The 17,919-nt window shown below is 40.0% G+C and overlaps 1 protein-coding gene across 3 annotated transcripts in view; it reads left to right on the forward strand.

Moving 5' to 3' along the window:
- Positions 1 to 89: 89 nt before the first annotated feature.
- Positions 90 to 17,919, forward strand: part of LOC109527458 (testis-expressed sequence 2 protein-like) — a 22,571-nt gene continuing 4,741 nt past the window's right edge. The window contains exons 1-8 of one of the 3 annotated variants that reach the window (XM_019889402.1): positions 90 to 248; positions 712 to 803; positions 9,725 to 11,228; positions 11,388 to 11,588; positions 12,223 to 12,529; positions 12,709 to 12,932; positions 13,021 to 13,185; positions 15,385 to 15,484. In XM_019889402.1, the coding sequence (XP_019744961.1) occupies positions 9,744 to 11,228; positions 11,388 to 11,588; positions 12,223 to 12,529; positions 12,709 to 12,932; positions 13,021 to 13,185; positions 15,385 to 15,484 (2,482 nt within the window). In that variant the 5' untranslated portion in view covers positions 90 to 248; positions 712 to 803; positions 9,725 to 9,743. The remainder of the gene's footprint in view (positions 249 to 711; positions 804 to 9,724; positions 11,229 to 11,387; positions 11,589 to 12,222; positions 12,530 to 12,708; positions 12,933 to 13,020; positions 13,186 to 15,384; positions 15,485 to 17,919) is intronic. The other 2 variants (XM_019889403.1, XM_019889400.1) reach the window with 2 other exon arrangements.

A 17,919-nucleotide genomic window follows, 5' to 3' on the forward strand; every position in this document is an offset into this window, starting at 1 on the left:
AGTCTGTGATCGATACTCGGTGCTTGACTATTTCGGCCTTTACGACAACCAATCGTTGTTTTGTGTGTTTTTTTTTCCCCATCTATAAGGAATTGAGTCAGTTGTCAACAGGCGAAGCAAGACGGTGAACAGTTGGCCAACCGATGACACTCGTTTGTAGATGTTGTAGTGCGGAAAGAAATTTGATTCTTTTCAGGGAAATAGGCTTTCTTTGACGTATTTCGGGAAAATGAAGTTTGTTGTCCCCGGTAAGCTATTCTGTTTTGATTTTCGCAAGCCTGTTCTAACAGTGGCGAGGTAACCTTCGACCAACGAGGAGTTGACTTGCCAACACTGGGATTTAAGTTGTAGCAAGCTAACCACTTTCTCTTTCGTGTATTTGTTTTCTAACGTCAACGTTGGAGAGTTGCGGAAGACTGTCAATTGATGTTGGTATTAGAATCTATGTTGGCTCAACTAGCAGTGCGTATTTTTCGTGAGCATTGCCTGATATTTGTCAAGAGCTCGTGAAGACTTTTGAAGCACAGACGTTTGCGTCTCCATGGACTTGGAACACGGGTCATAATAGCTACCTACCACTGCAGTCTGCTTGACAACACTAACCTATTATGTGACTATTGTTGTACATTAGTCAAATACTCAAAACAGTATATCCCACCATAGGTGTGTATTTTTGTTTTTCACTCAATTATTTTTGTGGTATTTTTACAGAAGTCGCCTGAATATCATGAAGATGTGAAACATGACTCTGCAGTGGGCAGATGGACGTCCCCTGCTGCATTGAATGGCACTGAGAATACAAGGTAAGCACTTTGCCAGTAAATGTGAACTCATTATCGATCGGTTTCCTGAGCTACAAATGACCTTCTGTGAGGATAAAGTCCAGCCAGATAGAGAGAAGAGGGCGGAGATTGGAAGAAATATAGTAGGAACCTGAGTAGAATCAAATGTAAATCCACAAATAAGTATATATTTTTTAAGAATCCAAACACGTGTTAGTGGACAAAGTACACGACACATTCATGTTCACTGTTAATACACATACTGTACTGGAAAGGATTACTCAGTCATACAGCTTTCATCACATGGAAATCCTAGTGCCCAGTGATGTGCATAAAACTTTTGGAAATGGAATAGGCAAATTAGCTCTCCAGAAACATAGCCTCAAGACAATTACTCAAATGTGGAGAAAGCTGCAGAACTCTGGGACTAATGAGAGGAGAAAACGATCTCACGCACACGTTTTCAAATGAAGACCAAGGTTTCCCTTGAGACCCACATTTTAAATGTGTGTTTAAATGTGTGCATTGTTAAAGTCAATAGAAGAAAGGGGTTTTGCAGCTGCTGGTAACCCGCTTTGCAAGGTTGCCATCTAGAAACTCAGCCCATCCTTCAACTACCAGGTTTATACTTCTCCCATACGTGTAACACAAGTTATGTTGGAAGCTTCTGCCCAGATAATGTGGACTACATTTAGCTGACGATTTAGGCCATGTCAGATGCAAACAAAGCCATGTTATGATTATTGATTGAGCACTGTTTTGGGGAAGATATAGCATAGACAATGACCAACATCATACAGTGAAAAGTCAGTATTTACCCTGTTGACTGTTACTCAGAACTTCTGTAATTTTGCTCGGTCACAATAACTTTTTAATGGTACCCATATAGAAACACGAAATAAACCACAAACATGACTTCTCAAAATTACTTTATTTTTTTCTTTGAAAGGCATGTTTGCTAATCACTGCCGTCATGTAAGTAGCAACTTACTTAATATTCTGGAGCTAATTTTTTGCACGTTAATCCTGGTGACCTGAAACAAGGTTTTAATTCAACAAGAAAAATAGGACACTATAACAGGGGACTTGTAGGGATGCAGCTATTGATTATTTTGGTACTTTAGTATCCTACTGAACATTCTATCAGATAATCAAATCTTCAGATAAAATATATTTTTACTTTATTCAAGGTTTTAAAGACAAAAAGTGAAAATCAAATATTTGACTTAATAAGCAACGGGCAATTACTTCCTTTTTAAAAAAAAATAGAAATTCTACAGTTTCTATTTCTTAAATTTACACTGTGTCTAGCAGCAAACACTTTTTTGTGTAGAAACATTTCACAACGTCAAATTTATTGTATCAATAACATAAGGCGGGGGCATCAAAATCTTTTTTTGTCACGGGCCACTTTTGAGTTACGTCTTCCCTCGGAGGGCCGATATGACAGTGAAACCACAAAAATGTTTAATTGTCTCATTGTATTATTACTCATACACGACAAATTAATGGATTACTGGTTTTGAAATCAGTCAGGTCCACTATGATAGTTTGTTCAATTATTGTTCAAGTTAGTGTAAACAGGGTAACACAATTATTCCAAAATCTCAAAATTACTTATCACACGTGACAATTTGACATTTCGATCCAGATTTCAGCAAGTATCATGAAAGTTGACACAAACAATTTTCTTTCACTGGCCACATAAAATAATGTGGTGGGCCGGATCTGGCCCCGGGGCCAGGAGTTTAACACCTGTGGCATAAAGCATTACTTAAAAAAAGAGAGGTGAAGAGTGCAAGTGTCAACAATGGTCGAATTACCAAAGGGTTCAGTGATGCAGTAGTTGGTGTGCGGTCTGTTTGAAAGGCAAACAGCTGTGTCTCTACGTCTTGAAATGCGGTAAAACAGGTAGTGGCAGTTTTGTTTTACTTGGGTTTGTTTTCCCTCTTGTTTGTTGAATGCATCACACGTCAGGCTCAGGCAGAGCTTTGAGCAGCTAAAATAAAGATGCATAGCTTGATTTTGTTTTTAAGAATAAGATACTTTTATTTGTATCGTGTAACTCTGTGTAATAGTAATAATGAATATTTTTGTTTTCATAAAACACAATAGTCATACTTAAGAAATGTGCCTTTTTTGTTAATGTATGAATTATGCAACCATTCAAATGAATGCCTTGGGACTATTTTCAGTGTCCCCGTGGATATTTAAAACCATTGAATTTATGAATTTGGAATAAATACCTTCAAAAGTGTTGAAAGATTCTTGAATTTTAATATCAGGGTCTTGAATTTGTGTGGAGAGACCCGAAGAAGTTGGCGCAACAGGCTGTTAGGGCTGGATGGTTTTGGACAAAAGAATCATCACATTTTGATTGAGATTATTTGCTGTAACTCTGAACAGATTTCACAGTAGTTTTGCAAGAGTCAGGTGGTATTGAGTCAAGACAGCGAGTTGATTGTTTCAACTGCTGAACCAAATCTGTTTTTTTTTTTTTTTTTTTTGAGCCACTGTGTCAATTTATGTCATGGTTATGTAATTATTCCTGGGTGATTTTCAGTGTTGCATCCTTTTGTAATTTTGCTGGTTTGCGATGATATTTCACCCCATGGATTGAACTTTTTCACTAAAGTAGCAGGCAAATTCATTGCATTTATCTGTTGAGAGGAGTTGGGGGATTTGTGAGTTTGTCGACTAGAGCAAATAGAGTGCGCGTAATGTTTAGTCCTTACCAATGATTTCAGAAAAAGTGTTGTCTGCCTTTTACTAAAGCTTTAAAACTACAAAGACATTGTCTAACCACGTCAAAATGACCTTTGGAGTTTAGTTTTTCTCCAGTCACGCGCTCGTATTGCACCTCCAAGATGTTTTAGGTCGGTATGAAATGGTCTTAGTTTTAGTGGGAGCAACAGCATCCAGGGCATTTGAGATTTTCCAAGGGTTTTTATCCAGAAGTTCATCATCAACAGTCTCCGCATTCACAGTTTGTGACAGTCATAATGTTCATAAACGTACGTGCGTGTGTGTGTGTGTGTGTGTGTGTGTGTGTGTGTGTATATATATATATATTTTTTTTTTAAATTGGCACAATGGTTGTCTGAACTTTGGGGATCAGATATAGTTCAAAGGCCACACAGAAATGATCTGAAAGAGCTTTAACATCAACACATCTTTATCATCAACAGATGAAATGTCAACACCTGTAGTGATAACGTGATCAAAAATGTGACAACCTTGAGTATGTGTTGGACTTTTGGCATGTTGTGAGAGACCAAAAGTATCAGATATAGTGTAAAATTCTTCTGTGTTTTTTTCCTGATTGTTAGTGCCACTTTTCATATAAATTACTCACCAATTCATTATTTAAACACCATATGAACAAAAACGGCTACATTTGTGACTGGCATACAAGTGTCTTTTTACCGTTCATTGTCATCATCATTAGGGGTGTTCACACGGCAACATTTGCTCCAGTGCTGCGCCGGGGCAGCCCCAGTAGAGCGTTCACACGTGCAAAGGTACACCGGTGTAGCCCCTGAAAACAGCTTAAACCAGAGCAAATTTAACCCTGTTCTGGGAGGTGGTTTAAAAATTTGCTCCGGAGCAAATGCTCGTTTGCGGGGCAGCACCGATGTAAAATGGTACGTGTGAACACTACAGGGTTAAAAATTTGCTTCGGATCAAATGCTCATTTGCGGGGGAGTAGCCTCGCTACGCATGAGAAGAGTTGATTACATACGGCTAGAATGCGTTGCTTTCGTACTCTGTTGTACTTCCGTCAGTCCAGGAGACTGGACTGTCTCGGAGTTGTTTATGTAGTTTGTTCCTCTGTTGTGTGTTCACAACCCCCCCATAGAATTTATTTTGTGATTTCCTCTTTTGATTTTCTGTTTGGCGCATTACATGTTTGCTTTTCTGAGTGTCATTGAAGTCATCGTTGATTTACATTTTCGGGGGAGGTCATTGAACGCCTCTCGATGCTCGGCGGCTTTGTACGTGTGAACGCTCCACAAAATTTGCTCCGGTGTAAGATATATCGCAACAAAATACATCGGTGCAGCACCGGAGCAAATGTGTGCCGTGTGAACACCCCTCTTGTATCATAATTACAGTGGGTTTGTGTGTGTGTATGTGCATATGCGAGCATGTTTATAGGTGAGATGGTGGCGAGGTTATTTGGCTGTGACGCTACCGCTGCAAATGTTGCCTACATAAGCTTATTTTGTTACCAATAACTTTGTTGTGAAGCAAGCAAATCTACTTTCCCGTCTGGGATGAATTAAGTATCTATCTGTCTGTCTGTCTGTGCTGAACAGCTTACCTCATGCATCTAATCAATTGTTTCACATGGCTTTCAATCAGGGATGAGCAATAACTATTTTTTGTACCGATGCAGATACCCAATAACTTCCTGCCTCTCCAAACGATACTGACAACTGATAACATTTTTTTCCCTTATACCGCAAATAGATCTGTTGTTGTAGTTTAAAACAAAGATTTCAATCCCGCTTCCTGCCAATGCAGTCGGGTCGGTGTATGATATCAAAAAGTGGTCAGCGACAATGTACAGTCACCTTTTTGAACTCTCGTCATTTCAGGCAGTGAGGTGAAGCTCAATCTCAAAAGCTCTGATGCGTATCACTACCTATTAATAAAGACGGTCATGTTTTGTTGGCACCCCTACCAGTGTTTTATGTACTATATTTAACAGGAATGCTTCAAAGAATAAATCACTCGCAGTGACATTTCTACAGTGCACTTTGCACACACATACACGCGCACACACATTATTTTAAATAAATGCAGGACTCCAAACATTTTAGTGCTCCGATCCATTTTCATGTGGAAGCCATTTGAGACCAAAATAAACAGTGATTAAAAATACCACTCACCATAGCTGCACTTCAAGGGCCATTTGGATTACAAGTACAGTGCAGTGTCACAGCATTTGCTATCCATTCATCCGTTTTCTGAACCATTGTGTTCACTATTAGTGATTAGATTAGCCATAGCTCGGCTGGGCTCTTCCGCTTTTGTTTATGTTGCCTCTGCCGCCCACAACAATCCACAGAGGTCCTGCTGGTCATGTCTGTCTTGTCAGCGATGTTGAAAGTGTGGTGAAAAGTTGCAAGAACTCATTCATTTAGACTGTAATCCACTGTTGATTAAGTCCACATGATGATAGTTTCCAGCGATGAAGATAAAAGTACAGCATGGCTCATTCATCATCACTCTCCCACGTCCGAGCATTCCGGCGGCCTTTTTTTACCCCAAATATCAATATTATAATAAACAATATTTTCAGACTCTGAGACGTTGACAGGTTGTTCGTGTTCGAGCTGTATATTATTTTCAGAATAAACTCTGTGCATTTGTGGTGGCTTTCAATATTAACCTAATTTACTGATTTCAGGCCGACGCCATAGCACAACAGACATGAGACGAAGCAAAGCTATAACACAAACAACTAGATTACAATAAACACACTTCACGCAGTAGTGCGGTCGACATACAGGTGTAGAATGCGTAACAGAAAAGGCATGAAGTTAACAGTTGCATTTTTCAGTCATGAGTGAGTTTAAAACTAGATTGGTGGGAGTGATTCCAAATTTAATGTGGCTTGAAGTTCATTCCAAAGAACACGAGCATATGACGAAAAAACTCTTTTACTAAGTTGTGTTCTTGTCAATGGTGTATTCATAGCAATTTTTCTGATGACCTTTTCCTGTGAACACTATTATGGTATACAAGCAGATGCGAAATGTAAAGAGGAAGTTTATCCACAAGCGATTTAACAATAGAAATCAGTGTGTGGGTTTTCCTTCTAATGTAGAGGGAGGATCATTGTACAGTTTTATACAGAATGCAGTTGTCGGTTCGAGCTGATGCATCTGTAATGACGTAGGACTGAGTGAAAGTCACATCTATTGTTTTAACACTGTTGAAGAAGCATGCAAATAAATTAGGTCACTGTAGTCCAAGACTGAATAAAAAAAGCGCACTAACCTTTTCCCTGCTGAAAAAAAGAAAGCACTTCTGCATTCTAAAGAAAAAGCCTAACTTGGGTCTGTTTCTTTCTTTTCTTTTTTTTTTTTTAAGGCTCATGGAGTTAAGTTAATCTTTCTATCTGTATAATGTTCAAGGCAATCTTTTGTTGGAAAGTTATTAGCCTCAGCGAACACCTTTACTCATTCAGTTTGTGCCAAGATGTTTCGTGCAGCTATCGCTTGCAAAATCCAAGTCACTCTTTTAAGAATTTTGAGCAGAGTCACTCACCATGAGCCACAGATTTTTTTTTTTTTTTTTAAACCATGACATAACCCGTACCATTATAGTCTCCCATGAGTTGTTCATTCACTTAATAACAATGTAGCCCTTTGTCACTCTGGCTTAACTAAGAAATGTTTTGCCCAATTACATTGCCCTGACAACAATGATGTATTGTTATGGTTAATTGGACACGATCATGTGAGCTCGGCTGTGATATGAAAGGAAAAACCATTTGGACATACTACTTTTAACCATTTAAATGAGCATCTTGAAACATGATGTATTTAAGATTTTTTTGTTTAATTTTCTCCCTGCAAATTAATAATTTTGCCAAAAGACGAGGCAGCCTTGTACACATGAGAAATGTCAACACAAATGGAAGTGACGTGTTCTCTTTCACATCAATTTTGCTTTTACGAAACCTGCCATGTATAAAAGTTCAGTGTCCATAATTTGTATGAATGAATGGAAGTTCAAGTTCATGACGTAACCGTTGAAAGTTCAATTTGGAGAAAACAGGGAAGTCTTTGTAGCCACATTAGGGAGCCGTTTCTCTCTTTTGAACGTTACAGTATTCGATATGGTTGTTTTCATCTTGGTTGGAGATGTCTCTGTTCTCCGCTTGTATACAGCTATAGATGATTCTTTTTTAGGAATTTAAGGCCACCTGGAAGACAATGTTAACAGAGCAGCTATATTTAACATTTAAGCTATCGTTTGCCACAACTTTGACATGTGTAGTTGTCACATTTCCTGTCCCGTACGGAGTATGTTCCGAGTGAGCACTTGGTGGTACTCTGTATTGCACAGAAAAATCTGAAAATGAATATGAATGTACTGTTCGACCATATAAGCATTTTTGATGCATGCTGGTCAGAAAATAAACAACATTAAAACAAAAGCATACGTTCACCTGCAATGCACGTTAAATATTTGATTGCGGAAGGGGTTGCTTTGGTTTATGATCAAGTTGAATTTAATAGTGGTAGAATATAACCTAAATTTGGATACAAGTCAGAACACGCTGTAGGCTATCACTAACGTTTTCTTGTGCAGTGGTAAAGTAAATGATGTTCAAAGTTGCAAGTCATACGTATTCAGTCTGTTGATAATATTGTGAAAGCACACAAAGTCGGGAATCCAAAATTCAATCATTCAGTCAAATGGCCTGCGACTTAAAGCAAAAACCAAGAAAGTAGGACCATTTCTTTGAGGTAAAATAATGTTCATGTGTTTTTCAAACTCCACATCATACTGGTTTGATTACTTCTGGTTGTCATTTAAAGGGCATGCCAAATTATCAAGGAAGACATTGTAGACAAACGAGCCTCACTATTATACCATCTAGTAGTAGAGTAAAAAGCCAAATGTAAAATAACTGCGTTATGTATCAATATATCAGATCTGTTTTTGATTACTTGCAATAATCAATTCGCAATTGGTGTAAGAATTGACACGAAAGTTGATTGTTGGGACCCGAACTGGAAATTAATTACATTATGCTAAGGTGTGCGTCATCCGGGAGGGAGGAGTTGCTTATGAGGTTGAAAGTATATTGTATTAATATAGTATATTGAATATTTTTATCGCTGTTATTTGTTTGTTTTCCCAATACAGTGCTAACTTTTGATGTTGACTTTAGAGATTGGCACAATAACTGTTCTCAAAATTATGTTACAGTCGATTTTTTCTTTCCTTTTTTTTTTAAATCAATTTAGCTTAACCAAAAGAGTCGACCATACAACCCATTCAGAGTTCAAACAGAAATTTACATTTGTTTGATATATTGTCCTTCTGAAAAATGTTTTTCCACAATTTACTGCTATACACAATGTGAATTGAAGAAATAAAAACGCTTCATTACCCCCCCCCCCCCAAAAAAAAATGAAGCGGTTCGGAAAATGAATGAATGAATAAAAATATTGCTTCAGGTCCCTGGAGTTAACCTTCAAAAATTGTTCTTCAAAATTAGAAATCAGTTTTTGTTCCCATGCTACCTGAGGAATTGAAGGTCACGGGCATCCCATGTGAGTTTTCGGCCTTGCCGCTTACATGCAGTGATTTCTCCAGATTCTTTGGATCTTTTGATGATATTATGGACCGGAGATGATAAAATCCCTAAATTCCTTGCCATTGTATTTTTAAGGAGCATTGGCCCTAAACTTGTTTGTGAGTGGCTGAGCAATTCAGGGAAATTCCTTTTATACCCAATCAGGGCACCTACTTGTTCTCAATTAGTCTGTAAACCTGTGTTCCAAACGTGTTTGATGAGCATTCCTCAACTTTCTCAGTCTTTTTTGCCACCTGTCCCAGCTTTTTTGGAACGTGTTGTAGCCATAAAATTGAAAGTTAATGATTGTTTGCTAAAAGTTGGTCAGTTTGAACATCCAATATCTTGTATTTGTGGTGATAAAATATAGGTTCAACATGATTTGCAAATCATTGTGTTCTGTTTTTATTTATGTTTCACTTCCCAACTTCATTGGAATCAGGTTTGTACATCAAATCCGTTGGAGAACGTGCACTGGGAAACGCTGTGGTTCTCAATAACCATATTTACCTTATTTATTTTTAAAGCGGTTTTATATCTGTACAATGACTCGTGATTTTCAAATATTATTTCTGCACTCACTACTCACTTAACTAGTGTTGTCTTTTTCTTCTCACAGACTACGCGGGAGGACTGCAATGACTAGCCAGCACCCTAGCCATGCAGAAAGCACTTACTCCACAGACAAACAGCCACCAGCTCTGGCCTCGAAGCTCCATGTGCGTCGATCAGATTCAAATGAGACCCTTACAATCCACTTCTCAGCTCTTGGGAAGGAGGAAGAGGAGGAGGAGGAAGAGCTGTACACCACATCGGTCTCCTCCACATCCACCACTCAGGATGAATTCAATATTGTGACCGGAGTTGAGGCTAGTGAGGAGATGTTTGAAGCACAGCAATCAGACGGTTCCGGTGATGTGGCTCCCACAGCCCATTCTACCAAACGTTCACCACTTTCTACTTCTCACACCACTTCGTTGCCACATCTTGCTGAGCAAAAAGGCACAAGTTCGAATTCATCACCGACTAAATCTTTGAGTTTTCCGTCTGCTGACAAGTCCTTTCTAACTTTGATGAAATCGTTATCTTCTGACATTGAGTCGAAAGACGGAGTCTCTTCGATGACTGCTCCCGCAACAAGACATCGGCATATTATGAAATCCCTGGTTAAATCCTTATCGTCTGACACATCACAGGACTCTTCACCCAATCGCCTTTCAGAGTCCCGCCTTAATCTGCAACTCTTCAAGCAATTTACTCAGTCCAGGATGCACAATACTACTACGTCAGCAGCTAGTGATTCAAAAACAGCCCCTTGTTCACCGCTGATTTCGCCAGATAACCGCAGCTTCTTCAAAGTATCAGAGGTTGAAGCACGAATTGAAGACACTAAACGTCGTTTCTCTGAGGCCATCTACGAACCACTACAACTTCTTAGTAAGATCATGGATGAAAAGAGCAGCAGTAGCCTCAGTCGGCCAAAGGCTCTATCTGCCAGTGCATCCGAACTCTACAACCTGAACTCTGTCACTGGTCACTTTGAAAGCAACAACAACGACTGCATCAAAGAGGAAGAAGGCAGTGAATTGGAGCGGGAAAGTCCAGAAAGTGGAACCTCTGCTCCAGCAGATTCTCATGTGGCACCTTTTGGCATTAAGAGCCCCAATAAATCCTCCTCCTTCCCAATATCTTTGGACAAGTGCTCAATGTCTGCTCTTGCAAAACAGGAGGATGAGGACTTTTGCATTTTGTACAGCGAGGACTTTGAATCTAGTACTACCGACAATGATGTTGGTACTGGAACTGATAGGCAGCCTCAGCTGCCATTAAGCGGCACTACTGAACCTTGCATCGAGAATGAAACGGAAGATGCTGAGCCCTCACCTAGTGTGCCGCACAAGACCCTTTTTATCCTCACTATTCTGGTCTATGGTTTTTTTATATTGCCTTTGCCGGACCATGTCAGAGGAGTGCTGATTGGAGTGGCACTAGGATTCTTCGTCGCAATAGGAGTTGTGTGGCTGGCTGGACCAAAACCTGACAGACCCTTCACATATTCTAAAAACCATGGAAAATTGTGGAATCTTCCACAATTAGACATTAAAGAACCAGAAATATTTAAGGTCAGTCAAAATCTATTTGTAAACGTAATTTATTAGTGAGGTATGCACCTAACATATTCTTGACCAAGTAAATGCAAACATAAGTGTATATTTATTGAAAGCTCATTGTCAAAAGTCTTTGTCAAAACTTAAAACCTGTAAAATGTTCTTCCTCTTCAGGGCTGGATGAATGAAATAACAAACTATGACCCAGAAACCTACCATGCCACATTGACACACTCTGTGTTTGTCCGCTTGGAGGGCTCCGTCATCCGTCTGTCGAAACCAAACCACAATATTGCTCGACGTGCCATACACAACGAACCAAAACCAGATGTAACCTACATCAGTCAGAAGATCTATGATCTGACCAACAGCAAAGTATGTTACTGAATGACTTGTTTCCGCCATAAAAGCAACACGCGTGTTTTATCTCACACCACACCACACGCACACACACACGCACACACACGCACACGCACACACACACACACACACACACACACACACACTCACTCACTTTCTCTCTCTCTACTACATCAAGGGTCACCAACCTTTTTGAGACTGAGAGCTATTTCTTGGCTATTGATTAATGTAAAAAGCAGTACTGTACCTGTTTGATATACATGCTTAAATTACCGTGAGTAATGTTATTATTATAATACTTGTATGTTACTATTTGTTTGGGGTTTTTTTTCCATCAGTTGTTAAATTCATACATGTGAAGACAACCATCAATGGTTTCTCATAGTACTTAGGAAACAGATAAATATCAATATGCCACACTTATATAGCACCCTGCCAGTCTTTACATTTTCAGTTAATCAATTCTATAACATTCCCAGAAAATCCTGATATCCCATCACTGGTGAGCTGTTTTAGAATAGGCTTACAGGCTACTCGTGTGGTCCTTGGGGGTCTAACTAGTGCCTGTGAGCACCATCTTGGTGACCCCTGCTCTATGTAATTTTATTTATCAGTGTATTTCACCAATGTGCTCCAAACCATTTTCTAGGTGCATTTATTGCCTCAAAGCCTGGCCAGGAAACGGATATGGAACAAAAAATATCCCATCTGCATCGAACTCGGAAAACAGGATGATTTCATTTCTAAGGTGGAAGGTGACACTAGTGAGAACAGAAAAGAGGGGACAGGAGGAACTCAAGAGCCAACCCGGCCAATGTCCTCCAGCAGAGATCTGACTCTCTTTCTGTTTGGAAGGACTGGGAGGGAGAAGGAGGAGTGGTTCCAAAGGTTTATGTCAGCTTCTATGCTTAAGATAGATTTGAAGAAAGTTACAAGTCCTGCAAGCTCCAGAAGTGGTGAGCACAATCATTTATTTTCCTCAAAAACATTCTCCTTTGCTGCTATATAACTGTTGGTTTTAGTAAGTGATTCATTGTTGATTACATCATCATCCATAAATACATATGAATATCAAATGAAAGCGTCTGAAAACTGTCTATTCCTCAGCCCGTTTTTTTTCAATTACTGCCCACAGCTCTGAGCTCTCACAGTCGGAGTAGTAGCCGCAGCAGTCTGGATGAAGCCCTCGCATCACAGCCCAGGACAAAAGATTCCCCAACAGCAGGCAGTGTCAAAACCCAGCTTTTGGACTACACTGTCTACATGGCTTCATTATTGACAAAGCCAATTGCACTCAAATCCCCAGCTACCAGCTCTGAGCTTCACTGTCCCCAGAGCAGCCCTGGAGCTGAAAAGAAGGTATCATCATTGGATAGTAGAATCACGAGCTTTTCGATATTCTTACTTGTGTGTATGTTTATCAACATACCCGGTATTGTTTCTATAGCTTCAGAGCCCCACCTCAGAGCAGGAACAGCTCAAGGAGGAGGGGGAGGATGCTGTTGCCTGGGTGAATGCAGCTGTTGGCCGGCTCTTCTGGGATTTTCTGCGGGAGCCTTACTGGGCTGAAGTTGTCTCCAAGAAGATTCAAATGAAACTCAGCAAGATACGGGTGAGTAGCTTGAGGCCCATTTCATGATTCCTCTACAAGTGTAAGAATTTTGATCAGTGAAGAAAGTAATTTTGCATATTTGTAAAGGTTTAGAATGGGACATGAGAAGGATTCAGACAGTGGCGTTTTAATTTAAGAATCTTTTTTTTTTAACTTCACCATTTGTTTCCTGTCTTCTAGGCATTATTTGTTTGACAATAATATAGTTGCAGACTCCATAATAGGTCCTAATTTCTTTTCTTCATCAATTTGTTGAGATTGTAGTCTCAGTCCCATGCTGGAAAATGTCTGAGCACAGACATATCCACAAGGGACTGACATGTACAAACAAGGTTTCTTGGCGTGTTATTTCTCTGTAGTTGTGGTGTACAGAATTCAATTCAAATTAAATCGAGACGTTGTGTAAAACATAAATAAAAACGGAATTCTTGTTTTTCAAATCCTTTTCATTATACATTTAGTTGAATGCACTACAAGGACAAGACATCCAATCTTCAAACTGATCACATTTTTGATACCTTTTCATACATTTTGAAAAAGCTATAAAATGTTTAGCACTATGTTACCTCATCTTTCCTTCCTCACAACACTCGATCAAACATTTGGGAACCGAGGACACCACATTTTCAATGTTTGTAGGCGGATTTCTTTCCCAGTCTTGCTCGATGCAACCCTTGCAGCTGCTCAACTGTCCAAGATCTCTGTTGACTGTATTTTGAGCTTCATAACATTCTACACGTTTTCAAGAGACAGATCTGCCAAATTTAGCGTGACATTTTCTTCTTGAAATCAGCAGGAGCATTCCTGAAAAAGGCGTTGCTTGAGTGGCAGAATATGCTGCTCCAAAACCCGTATGTACCTTTCTGCATAAATAGTAATAGTAAGCACACACCCCTATGCCAGCTGGTTTTAACATTGCCCTCAGAAACGCATAAAAACAGGGTGGGAAAAACACTTACATTTTGGGGAAAAAAAAATGTCACCAAAAAGTTTTTATGCTGTCATGAGGTGGTTTTTGAGACATGTCAAAATAAAAGTATATTGCAAAAGTATAATGAAAACACATTTACTTTTTGCATTACCACGTCATGTGACAATACCTCCAGCAGCTACAGCGACAAGTGCAGGTTTGACGGAGGCCTGACGGGAGACAGAGTGAAACATGACTTGCTGTTGGGAGGCCGCGCCGGGAGTGGGGGGGGGCCCGTCCGAGTGAAGGGCACAGCAAGCATTGTCCTGCCGCGGCGAGGTCTAGGCAGGGGAGCATTGTAGGGCATGGCAGTGCGACGGATGCCGAAACCCCTAGGCCTCCCCAATCCTTTCCAGGTCCACCCGGAGCCGGTCGTGGTACACCGCAGCGGGGGAAGTGCGCCCGGCCAGGGGGCCGTCGTGCCCCAGGGAGGGGATCACCATGGAAATTTATCCTGCATGCCCTTTACCTCTCAATGATTTCACATCCTGTTGCGAGGCTCGCAAGAACATTTCATGAGATTTTACAGAAATTACAAAATCTTGCTAGACGGGACGTTACGAGTTAACTGGTGGTTTTCTTAAGTGTTGCTGAGCCGACATGGCAACTTCCTTTACACAATGATGCCAGCTTTTTGTATGCAGTGTCACCTGAGGGATCAAAGGTCACAGGTTTTTAATGTTTTGTTGGTTTTTGGCCTTGCCGCTTTCCACAGATTCTCTGAATCTTTTGTGATATTAGCGAACGTAGATGATGAAATCCCTAAATCCCTTGCTTGTTGAGAAATGTACCAAAACTGTTGGTCTTTTCGCTCACGCCTCATCCTTCCTTGTCAACAACTGAGCCTTTCGGGGATTCTCCTTTTTTACCCAATCGTGACCTTAACCTGTTTCCAATTAACCTGTTCACTTCTGGAATGTTCCAAACAGGTGTTTTTTGAGTTTTTCTCAACTCTCTCAGTCTTTTGTTGCTCCTTCCTGTCTCAGCTTTTTGGGAACTCATTGTAATGACCTACCTGTTTACGTTCATCAGTTTCAATATTAAATATTGTTACTTTGTTGTTTATTCCAATTGAATAGGTCAAAATGGATTTGAACTCCTGTTTTTATTTGTTTCACACAAGGTCCCATTGGAATTTGGGATTGTACTTTTTGTCTTATTTTTTTTAATGTGATTCCAAATTATAAAATATGTTTGGGGAAAAAGTAATTTCTTCTTCTCTTTTCCAGTTGCCATACTTCATGAATGAGCTAGCTCTGAAAGAATTAGACATGGGTGTGGCCACACCGAAGATCCTTGGCGCATCCAATCCTTCCATTGACTACAAAGGTTAGCAAAACAAGAATTGGGGCTGTCACTAACAAATCTCTATAGAATCGGTTATCCTATTGATTATCCCATGGATTATTTGTGATTTCCGTAGTGCATGTTTTAACAAGGGTGACAAATACTTTTTCACACAGGGCCAGGTTGCTTTGACTAGGTTTTTTTCTTTAATACAGTCACCATTTAAAAACTACATTTTATATTTACTTGGGTTATCCTTGTCTGATATTTACATTTTTTTGATGATCCTAGACATTGAAGTTGGGAAACTATGCAAGAAAACACTGATTTGAGAATGGGAGAAATACTTTTTCACAGCAGTGTACGTATTTACGGACTGTATTACGTAAAATTACAAACAGCTTTGCTCAGAGTTATTTTTGGAAATTGACAACTAGCAGCTGGTTGTTTAATTTCACACTTGATGGCTGCACAGGCACTCCAGAGGCACAATTGTATAAAAACAATTCTGGCTGCTTTGTCTCTCATAAAATATTTTATTTTTCGTTCTTGGCTTGAAAACAAAGAACACATTTGCAGCCTTTGCCTACGCTGACATTTCACATGCAGATTGCATAACCTCAACTGGAATGAACAGGCACTCTGAGAGAAGTTGTGGATTTGAAGAAGGTTCAGTTTATTAGGTTCCTGAATGGCCAAACAGATCAACAACAACCGTGCTAGCAGTTTCCATCAGGAAATGTCTTGTCCAGGGGTGTCCATTACGTCGACCGTGATGGACCGGTAGATCACGGACTGGTTCAAAGTCCATCACCAGTGGTGTAGAGGTGAAAAAAAACCCCAACCATTTGTGTGTCTTTGTGCATGTTAGTAATAATTCATTATATCAGTCTCACTTTCACCAAAAAGTATTTAAAAAATAAAATATAATAAAGCAGGTAAATCTTTAACCTACGGTGACACATCACCTGCGTCACCGGAAGTTGTTAGCGCTCAGCAGTCTGCAATTGCAGCTTGTGATCAGAGCTGTTGCGCTATATCTTTTATCGTCGTCATTATTCTCATTCAGAGTTTGTTTCGTGTACAATTCACCGAGGGCACGGGCAAAGAATAGGAATCTAGAGGGCCGAGGAAAGCACTTTAAAACGGTACTTGTGAGCTACGATCGTTAACAGGCTGCAAAAGTGTGTCCATGCCTCCGTGTCATCATGGCGTGCGTGTGTATGTGTGTGTGGTCACGGGTCAATCGCGGGAGGTTGGTTGATCGAAAAGTCGATCTTCACTAAAAGAAGGTTTGGGCACCCCTGGTCTAGTCCATATTCACTCAGCCTGCTGCTTCAGTCTTAGCACTTTAACTGTGAGCAGGACACCTCCGGCTGTTCATTATATCGACTCGAATATCATTCTCTGGTAGACTTTGGATAGTGCGATTAACGTTTTGAATGATGGTAACAAACCTCTTGTTTCCTCATTGTTTTGTAAGGTTAGATTGCATATGATCTGTGTCATGTTCCGCAAATCCCACTCGTCTGAATGTTTTTAAAGTGGCAAATGTCTGACACTGACACAAGTTGTTGACTTTCTCCCTCTTCCTCCCGTTGACTTACATCAACTGTGTACATTTGGTGCCCTCTAACGGTTAACCAAGAAAGGTTTTGTGTACATGCACCAGCGACTTGAATCCTGTCCAATTGTGAAACATACAAAGAAAAAAAAACAAGATCTCCATTGTGACTCAACCCAAATGCGTGCAGATCCCAAGCCCAGATAAATAAGGATGTTTGGAGTCAGTTACCTATGCCAAAACATCTTCCAAAAATGGCGACATGCAATGGTGAAAAACATATTGCAAAAAATATATCACGTCATATTTTAATATAGTCATTTATCAACATCACTGAGTCACAATTGCTCCTTGAACAATAGGAAATAATGAAGCCCCAGTTGCTCAGAAATCTTGTTGGAACTACTTAATGTCTCAGTGGCACGGTTTGCAAACGAATGGAACATGAGCCAAAATCATACATGGCAATTTTCCGCGGATCCGCGGAAATCCGCCGTTTTATTTCTTAAATTGATCATTTTTGTGAATCGTCTAAATCCGTTGAGAAAATTTTTGGGGCGGTCAGGTACCTTATCGTCGAGTTTTCACGAGCTCTCCCGAACAGTCTCTCCGTTTTCCGTTTGTAAACAGCCCTGCGATTGGACGTGTATGAAAGCTTCAACTAATCAGATCACTGAAGGCATTATTTGTTGCGGAAGTCTTAGCGCGATTATAAACGGCCCAGCGATTGGTTAACTACAAGCGATTGGACCAATCAAATTGCATGTAACATATTGTTTTACCTGATTCATGGCGGCCTGTTCGTCTCGCAAATTCATTGTTCTGGGATCGTTTTGAGCGGAATTATGAAATTTTTGACGAAAGATCAGGAGTCTTTAATCCTAGAAATTGACTCAAATGTCAAGAATAAATT

Source organism: Hippocampus comes, unplaced genomic scaffold (genome assembly GCF_001891065.2).
Source record: "Hippocampus comes isolate QL1 unplaced genomic scaffold, H_comes_QL1_v1.1 scaffold86, whole genome shotgun sequence".
NCBI lineage: Eukaryota > Metazoa > Chordata > Actinopteri > Syngnathiformes > Syngnathidae > Hippocampus > Hippocampus comes.